Source organism: Elephantulus edwardii, unplaced genomic scaffold, assembly GCF_000299155.1.
Source record: "Elephantulus edwardii isolate Elephantulus edwardi_28Jun2011 unplaced genomic scaffold, EleEdw1.0 scaffold00155, whole genome shotgun sequence".
Lineage (NCBI taxonomy): Eukaryota > Metazoa > Chordata > Mammalia > Macroscelidea > Macroscelididae > Elephantulus > Elephantulus edwardii.
Genome location: NW_006399905.1, coordinates 1,536,464 through 1,546,475, shown reverse-complemented (window position 1 = coordinate 1,546,475; position 10,012 = coordinate 1,536,464). Strand labels below are relative to the sequence as shown.

Below are 10,012 nucleotides of genomic sequence, written 5' to 3'. Positions count from 1 at the left end.
CATTGAAAAACAAGGAACTCATGCAATATTATTCAAAATGGGTGACTTTGGAGGACATTATGCTGAGTGAGGTATCTCAGTCACAAAGGGACAAATGCTACATGGTGCCACTGTTGTAGAATGAGGCTGGCATTGGGGTGGGGGTAAGACTGAGAAAAAATGGATGAAATAAGTCTAAAAGTATTATATTTTAGGGCATTATTTTTATCTTTTCTATGAAGGAACAATTTGTGAAAGGAAACTTAAGAACAGAACATGGACCAAGCATCTCTTCAAGTGTCTATATAATGAAGGCCATATTGTATTTATAATAGCACATTCTTTTAAATAGCTCAAACTGTTTTAAAAGTATTTCACAGTGATTCTCCCGATGCTACATGGAGAAAATGCAAGACAATTGTTTACCTAAGTAATGCAAGAGAGCGGGATATCCCGATGGCTCCACAGCTTGACTGCTAACTGATGGAGTATATGGCAGCCTGTTCCTATATAGATTTTACAGCCTCAGAAACCTCATGTAGGTTCTCTGAGTTACCACTGAGTCAGTGGGCAATGGATGAGATGTCGTTTTTCCATTTTACAACAGGCTCACACAAAGCAAAGATGGGGAGAGCAATGCGTTCAATTTTGTCAAACATAGAATTCAAGGAGTTGCAGTCAACTTGAAGCCACCTAACACTTTTATACTCCTACTCTGAGCTTTGTTTTAGTAGAATCCACTTTCAAACAATACTCTTCACGTTAAATTAGCTGGAAATTTATAAACTTTCACAGTGGTTTATCAAACTGTTATAATCTCTCATGTAGAGAATTGAGCACAAAGGGACCATCTCCTATACTATTTATATGGAAATTCATCCATTAATTGTGCTGTGTATTATCGAGTTAGAACTGATTCCTAGCTGACCCTCCATCAGGTTTTCGGAGAATAATCACACAGGAGGAAACTGTCCATCTTTTCCCATGGAGCAGCTGGTGGATTTGAAGTACATATCTTTGCGTTGGCAGCGCAATTTCTTACCATTAAGCCACCACTCCATTATTTTAGTCAATATTCTTTTTATTCTATTTATAACTGATACTGTGTCAATAACTTTAGGGGGTTTTATGTTAGGTTAGGTCACCTTGATATTAACCTCTTTTAATTTTCTATTCTTCTATTTATGACTTTTACCTCTCTATAGTCTAAGGCTGCATTGCCAACTCTAAAGCAAGTGGTTCAAACTCATCAGTTGAGAAAGATGGGCACTTTTTCTCGTGCAATTTAATGTCTCTGAAAGCCTGCTGGAGGGTCAGTTCCAATTCGATGGCTTTCAACATCAACATCATCTTCTATTGTCTAGGGAGTTGCATTGCTAACTCAAAAACAGTTCAAACCTACCAGTTGCTGCACGGAAGAAAAATGGGCCATCTCCTTTCACGCCGTTTACAGCCTCATGATCCCAACGGAGGGTCAGCTAGAATCTGGTTACAACTCGATGGTCATCTTTACTTGCCCTTCTCTGTAGTTTGTCTAGGCATAACACTATCCCAATAACATGAGATCATTTAGCAAACACTTCTTGAACCATAACTAATATAACTCATTTTTCCCCCCACACATTGTCGTGTTAGGTGCTGATGAGTTGACTAGGGCTTATTGCAACCCTAGAATCAGCACATAGGAACCATTCCTTACCCTGCATCATCTCACCATCTCTGACAATATGTTTCTTACACACACTGAGGGTCCTCCTGTCTGTCTGCACATTACATATTAATTAATTCAAACAGTTGTTAATGATATTCTTTCAACTTCTTCTGGTCATTTATAATTACAGGAGATGATCCAATGACTGATTGTCCATATATATCATATGGACATTATTATAATACAGCCTCATCGACAGAAAAATAACTAGAATATGCTAGATCAAAGAGCTGTAGTTTTAAACCTGACTTGTACTGCTCAATTCAATGGTCCACAGGGAAGCTACATTACCTTAAAAAAATTAGTATAAAACTAATAAAATGAACTGTTTGTATTCTTAGTTATATTATACTTATCATCCTTTAATCTCAATAAAAACAGTAAAGTTTGTTTTAAGTGGTAACAGTAGGCACAGCTGTGAAGAAAAATAACGTTTAAATATACCAAGAAACACAGATGACTTCTAACCTATTATATATGACAATCCATCATTAAAGCCTCAAAAATAACATACCACTACTCTGAACACCTGAAAATCCATTTTCATTTAGGTTGAGAATTAAAGTCATTCCAAAGCCTTTGAATATAAAGAGAAAGAAGGCATATTTGAAATACTTTTAAGCAGCCTCAAGAATCAAGAGAACTGAAAAGTCCCTTAGAGTTCAGCTAATCCAACCAGGCCAGAGATCTCACTGTCAAGGAAAATGAGGTCATGAGAGTTTAAAAGAATAGACTACATCTGGTTCAGATTATTATAACCTCAGCCTTCCTGTCCTTGGCACTAGCTCTGGCCCTTGACACTTTGCAAGTGCAGTTCATTTGCACAGAACACGTTGGATAACCCACTCAAAGTGACTGTACTTTGACCTTTCATGTCAAACTGTGGTGAATATTCAATGAGACATATATGCATGTTTGTGAGTGTGGGTGTGAATAATATATTTGTGTGTATTTAAAACACAGAAGCACTGGTGGCCTAGTGTTAAGAAACTGTGCTGCAATCCCGAAGACATGTAGTTCAAATCCACCAGTTGCTCTGTACAAGAAGGATGAGCAATCTCCTCCCATGTGATTAACTGCCTCTGAAAACCCACTGGAGGGTCAGCTTTGGGTCCATTCTGACTCGACAGTACCCATCAATAACAATGCATAATATACACACACACATATACATATACTATATACACATATACTTAATCTTTAATTTACACAAACATATGAATAAATGTGTGTATGTATACGTGTGTGTACATTTTACATTTTTAGTTATGTTTATATATGTAATGATACATCGATACACATCTCAGAAATACATACACACACACATACATATATATGCCACCCAAGGACAGCAACATAGAGAAGTAACAGAGGAATAAGAAGTGAGTGAACTTACCTATGATCTAAATTTTTCCACGGGAAAAACTCCTCTATTACTACGTAAATCATAATCTTTACATCTAGACATTTCAAAAAGCCCCATTTAGATTCTGAACTTAACCTTCTTCTACTTAAAACTCATCACTTCACATTCTAGGGAAAGATATAAACAATAACCTGTGCACAATTCTTCTCTGGCTGGAATACAATTGTTTAATTAAAACTTACCTATATTTAGTTAAATGCAAAGACTAGGAACCGCTCATATTAACGCATACAGCTCATTGAAAAATTAGAACAAAATTTTAGTAGGAAATAATGAAATTTGAGACACAATGATTCCCTGATGGAAATTATGTTTCAGCTTCTGTCAACACCATCAAAGTCAGCTGGTGGCTAGCAGTCATCTCAATGGTGATTTCATCTTGATGGAAGTCAGGCAAGGGAAGTTTCTGGGGTCCTTTTTGTGGTGTGTTACTGTTCTTCCCACCCCCCCCCAAAAGAAGGTGGCCCTTGAGCCTTAGACTAGTGGAGCCCTGCTTGAGTGTGTGGATTTTAAATCCTGTAGGGCCCTTGGGCTACAGGCCCTCGGGCCAAATTTATTAATTTTTGGGGAGAAGTATTCTTTAGAAGACACAGCAATCATTTGTCTATTTGCTGTACTGAACAACTTGGAGTTTCTATGATGCTGAATATTATCCTATAATCGTGTCAAATACCATAGTGGTTACCCTTTATGTACAGTAGTTGAATGAGCTTCCAGATTGATTCATGTTGGAAAGCAGGAGTGGTATTCACTTCTTAAACTAGGTGCCTCCGGAAACTCTACAAACTCTCTTATAAACGTACAGAAATTGTGTTAATCATAGAACAGAGTTCAGGTCTTCTGTGTAAAGTTTATTCTGAGTCATACTGGACTCAACAACACTTAACCACTGCTAAATGAGACTAGTGCTGTTATATCTGGAGGAATATTCTTCCACTTTGCACATCACTCTCTGTCAATGTGTTATATGAGGTAACCTGGATTTGCTATGATGCTGAACCTTGTACCATGGGGATATCAAATACCAGAATTGATTCCCATTGTGGACAGTGTTTGGTGGAGCTCCCAGTTGTAAAACAGGTTGGGAAGCTGGAGTGGCATCTACTTCCTAAACCACATGCCTCTGGAAATTCTTGAACTTGGAGAAACAATGATAGCTATGGAAAAGCTTTAGGTCTTTTGTTCATAGAGTCACTATGAGTCGACGTCTACTCTACAGCAATCAACAACAAAAACAATAAATAGTTTTAAACCCAATTTTGAAAATATTTAATGTTAAGAAGGAATACTTACTCAAATTATACAATTCAAATTCCAAATCTATCATACTTATAAACCACTGATAAAAATCACCTCAAAATTTCTGCAGTGCTTAAACTTAATTACTTTCTGTATTTGGGCCAAAAGAACAAATTTATTAACTTGGGCAAAATGGTAGCATGTGTACACAAACACCACATTTCTTAAATAACAGCTCTGGTTTTTCTTTAAAAATCACTCTTCTAACTTGATAATATCCTCTTGAAAACAGGATGGGGATTTGAGTCACTTAGGATTTTTTTTTTTAAAAAAGGCAGTTTAAAGCAAGATTAACTGTTACTTTAAATCTTGACATTTCTCGATTAATAACCCTAAAGCTTAATGAGGCACAACATCAGATTTAAGAATTGAAGATTTTAATGAAAAAGGAAATTAAAGGCACGCTGGTGCAACATACTGTCACCAAAATATCTGTTTCAAGAAGGCTTTATTGTCTGCATTAAAAAACAACAACAACAACACAACAACAAAAAAATTTAAGAAGAATTTCCCGTCAATATCTCAAGTCCAAAGCTTCAAAAGGTCAAATAGGAACCTGGATCAAGGTTATAAAAGTTCACACTCCATACAAAGTGCATACGTGAACCTGCGATTGGGATTTTAAAGAAAATCTCTGTCTGTGTGCATGTGTGTGCTCAAACCTGTATTCTTTTAAAATACATTCCAGTTCATTTTAGGATATACAAATTATTACTGTTCAAATCACCCCTGGAGATTCTGCAGCCACCACCTGTGCATTATGACCACGTTACCAGAGAAGAAGACAAAAGTATTCACCATCGCAAGAATATGGAAAATGCCCAAATGCCCAACCACGATGGAATGGGTTGAGAAACTGAGGTGTATTCACACAATGGAATACAACACAACATGCAGGAGTAATGCTTTTGTTAAATTACTACCTAACATGGGAGGGACTGGAGTGAATTATGCTAAGTGAAGTAACACAGTCTTATAAGGACAAATACTACATAAGACCATTATTGTAGTAGGAGTATGAGGATCCAAGGTGGGGGGTTAATAATGGGGTAATATAATTTGATGGGTGGAGGGAGGGATGGGTAAAGGGAAAAGGAAAGATCTGGTGTAAAAAACAATGTATATGAACTTTATGAATTGTGTATGTAAACCAGCATAAAATAATTAATAAAAAAGATTTCTCCACAGAGTGTCTCTTAAACCTCAGCTATATTGGTTTAAATTCTTTGGACTGTTTTAATTTTGAAATTCATTAGGAGATATTCCAGCAACCTTGTTTGTGTCTTTCCTAATACTTCTCAAACTGTGAATTTTATTTTGTTTGGTTTTTTAATCTCTCCTCCAGTAGAATGTGAGTCAAGAGGACAGAGATTTTATTCCTATTATTAAAAACAGTACCTATTATTTGGAAAAAAGATTTTGGAATAAATAAGTAAATAAATAGTGATTTTAAACATGAGGAGGGAGGAAGAAGACCCAAAAGGTATGCGTGACTGTGCCCACTAAGTAAATTAAACTGTGTACACCAACTAAGTTAATGCTGATTGCTTCTCTAAGAACTTAAAAGAAATATAGGAAAATAAAAAAGCAAATAGGATACATTATGAGTATTACACACACGGATGATTCTTATAGGGCAGACTTTTCATAGACTAAAGTAGACCTGCTTGTTTTTCAACTATACATTGTGTGTTGAATTACTCTTTAAATGCTATAATTAATAGATAAAAATATGTACCATGTATATATTTTTCTTTCAAGGTCCTTAACCAGGGTTGAAAGCAGGGTGTTGTGTGATAAGACTGAGACTTTTAAATTTTCCATGAACATTAATATCCTTGATTCCTCACAACCTAATAGTTGTATATTTAAATCAGAACAATGAAGCTATGCAATTTAAATATGAAGCAGAAAAAAAAGTAACAGATTTCAAATTTTAATTACTGGGTGAGTAGTAAAATTAAAACTGATTTTTTTTCATAATAGTAAACCTGTTAAAGGATTTGACACTAATTTGTACACTTTAAATGGAAATTTCATCACAACATCACAATATAAATACTGTATTCCTTGATTAGTAAATTTTAATGCTCAAATTCAAATCCTCCCTTGGCTTAGAGGTTTTCACAATACGCCCTACTAACACCTTAAGTTAAAATGAGGGAGAAACTGAAAAACAGTTAAAGCTGAGGAGCATAATATTAAAAATCCTGTGTAACTCTGTATCACAGAGTCAGAACCAACTCCTAGCTAGCACTCTGGTGGGCTTTCTGAAGCAGTAAATCACATGCGAGGAATCAGAGTGCCTGTCTTTCCTCCTGTGGAACAGCTGGTGGATTTCAATCTCATGCCTTTTAGTTGGCAGTGCTACTCCTTACCCCTACCATCAGGAGACTTCCCTTAGAAGTACAGCAAACCACTGAAGCAGTTCTCAAAGCAAAGCCAGGAAAACAGAAGCTTCAGAAACATTACTCATGAATAATGATATAAAGTCCCTTTTGAACAATCAAGCACTCTTTCTTAACCACCTAGAAGAAATGGAGTCACTCTGTAGCAACCCTAATAACCACATGTCCTCTTCCAAAACTCTTTGCTGACTTAGCCTAGTTTGAAAGAACCCGTTTTCCCAGTAGACAAACACTGGACTGCAGGCACGCCACTTTCACCTCCGCAGATGCATCTCTGCTGTTGTGATGTGTAAAGACGACTGTTAGCACAAAGTCATTTCTAATCTCAGTTGTACAATCCACATGGAGCACTTGACCCTACAACTCTTGTTGCAGAAGCTGCTCTGCTTCCACTCACACTGACCTTCCAAATCACTCAACATGACTGTTAAGACATCACTCCAGAATGAGAAGACTGCCAAAGAACGGGAGGATCAAATTTTAATCTCTGCTCTCAGGGAGGTTTATAAATGGCACATACCGGTACAAAAGGAAACCTAGAGAACATATCATGGGAAAGATAAGTGCACTATTTTACTTTCATCATTGGCATTCTGATAAATACTTAAAAAGGATGCCGTATAAAATTCACAACTGACTTGCAAACACTGACTAGGGGTGGAAACGAGGCTACTTCATCAGAACAGGCATGGATGGCCAACAAACATCTCTTTTTCTAACTCCATTGCATGTGTGTACGCAAAACTTATTTTCAGATAAAAAAGTTGGTGAAAATAACCCTTACTTCTACACATTGTGTGGATTTACTAGGTGGTCTGTGAATGAATAACTTTCTAACGATTTTTTAAAAATACACTGCTTCTTTAAATGAGTCATTCAAAATCTCTTTTGCTATATAAAACAAGCAAAACACAAAGCACTGGCGTACACAGCATTCCTAACTTTGGTTTGCTTTCCCCTTAACTTCAAACACTTTTAAGCAGCACTTTTTCTTTCGCTACTTTCAGCAATAACCTCTTTAATAAACCTCATTTTAAAAGAAACAATAAATGAAGTGACAGGAGGTGAAAGAATGAGAGGAGTGTGCACTTCAAGAATAAAGGCGGTTTTATAACAGGAGGTACTTTTGTTAGCAAGTGACTGGCAGGTCTCCTCCCCCAAGTTAGAAGAAAATCCATCCACTTCTCAAAACTGCAGAGGCCAAAAGCGCCTAGTTTAATAGTTCTGAAATCCCAGAGTCAGGGGAATAGCCTAGGAAAGGCTGGCGAGTGGGGGAAGGGAGTAAGACCAGCAGGAAAGAACAAAAGGAGAGCCAAGAAAGGAGAAAGGAACCAGGGGGCTGGTGGCCAGAGAGCCCTTAGGAGGAAGGGAGCCGAAAAGGGAGAGCGCGGAGCAGTGGGAGAGCCCAGAGCCTAGGCCGGGCAGGGCCGGCGCGCCGCACCATGGCGCACCATGGACAGGGCTCGCTGAGCTTCGGCCCACGCCCCTCTAGAGGGCAGCGGGAGAAAGCGCGAGAGACCGCGGGCGCCGGCCCGGCCCGCCCCGGCGCCCGCAGCCACCACTACCCTCAGCGGTCGGAGGGCGCCGAGCCCTGACCCGTGAAGACCATGGCGGGGGCCACCCTGCACCATCTGTCCGGGTCGCCTGCCCCGCGTCTCTGCACTTCTAAACCTGCCTGCACTTTTTAGGGATCTTACTGGCTGACCCTCCACCCCTGATCGCTCCAGCTGATTTACCCCGGGCCTAGCCCCCAGTCGAGGGCAGGTACGCCCCTCCACAGCAGATGCCTCTGACCTGCACTGAAAGGGGGGTGTGCGGACCCCAGTTCCTGGTTTGGCCCCCCCCCGCCCAGCGCGAGGGTCACAGCGATGCTGCCCGGCATCGCCGCCTGGGGAGCCAGGCGGGCAGACCGGGAGGCGCTGCGGGGCATCCTCGGGCAGGTCGCCTCGGGAAAGTTGGACTGCAGGCCGAGCTGGAGAGGCCGGTGGCACTGGGAGTGGAGGGAACCCGCGACCCGCCAGGAGCAGGTGCTTCCTGCCGCGGGGGAGAGCCTCCAGGCAGGGAGAAAATGGACAGGCTGTGAGCGCTCTCCTGAGGGTGTGAAAAGTGCGGGCGGCCGGTGGCCAAGGCGCCCCTAGGACGCACGCGGGTCAGAGCGAGCCTGGGGGCGGGAGGGGAATGATACCCGAGTAACGGAACTACTCCTGGGCGAGTGTGCGCGGAGCCAGGGACCAGGTGCCCCGGCACCCGCCAGCCACCCCCGCCGGACAGGGGGCGAGATGTTCTTTCTCAGGTGGACCAACATTGAACGTTGTTTGGATGAAAGGACAAGAATAGGAGGCAACTCTGGGCTGGGATAAAGACAATAGGACAACGGAGCCCGCGAGCACCGGGAGGCGCGCGACTGCCAGGGTGGGGTGGGGTAGGACCACGACCCGTAACTAAGACACTGGAGTGAGAATGTCTACTGCAAACTCGCGACCCCTTTCAGTAGAGATTTCGGGAAGGCGGTGGGGGGGAAGGAGCAAAGTGCGATGCAGAGGATGAGAAGGGGAGAAAACTGTAAACCCGGGGATAAATTCCGCCTCAACCTTCAGCTTCTTCCAAACACCCCCCGCGAGCTCATCCGACCCCGAAGAAGGTGCAGAGGGGACCCTGTGAACAGAGAGAGGCACGGTCAACCTGCCGGCCCCGCCAGCCCTGCCGATACTCCGCCAGAGCCTCGTGCCTGCGCAGCTCCCGGCCGCGCGGTGCGGCACCTCCCTTCCCGGGTGCGCAGCCTGGCCCCGCAGCGGCGCGGGGAACAAAGGGACCGGCGCCTCCCGCCCCACCCCGCCCGCAGCCCGGCCCGCCGCCCGCCGCGTACCTGGAGCAGGGCCGCCAGCAGCGGCAGCAGGGTCCGCGGCGCTCCCACTATCCGGCACATGGAGGCGGAGAGGGGCCGAGCGAGGAGCCGGAGGCGGCGGCGGCGGAGGCAGTGGCAGCACCAACAGCGGCGCGGAGACGGCTCCAGGCAGTTTCCACCCCTTCCCTTCCCCTCCCACCCCACCCCCTGCTCCGTTGCTCGGCTCTCCCCGCCAATGGAGAGCGAGCTGATGACAAATAGAGGGCCGCGGAGTCCGCGGGACTCACACCAGGAGTAATAAAACAGACCGAGAGATCAAGGAGCCGGGGAGGGGGCGGGGGAGG

At 42.6% G+C, this 10,012-nt stretch overlaps 1 protein-coding gene across 1 annotated transcript in view; it reads right to left on the bottom strand.

Annotated features, from left to right (window-relative positions):
• The window catches only part of CDH2 (cadherin 2, type 1, N-cadherin (neuronal)), a 296,341-nt gene extending 286,331 nt beyond the window's left edge, over positions 1-10,010 (bottom strand). The window contains exon 1 of the mRNA XM_006895029.1: positions 9,690-10,010. Coding sequence (XP_006895091.1) covers positions 9,690-9,749 — 60 coding nt within the window. The 5' untranslated portion in view covers positions 9,750-10,010. The remainder of the gene's footprint in view (positions 1-9,689) is intronic.
• Positions 10,011-10,012: the final 2 nt, after the last annotated feature.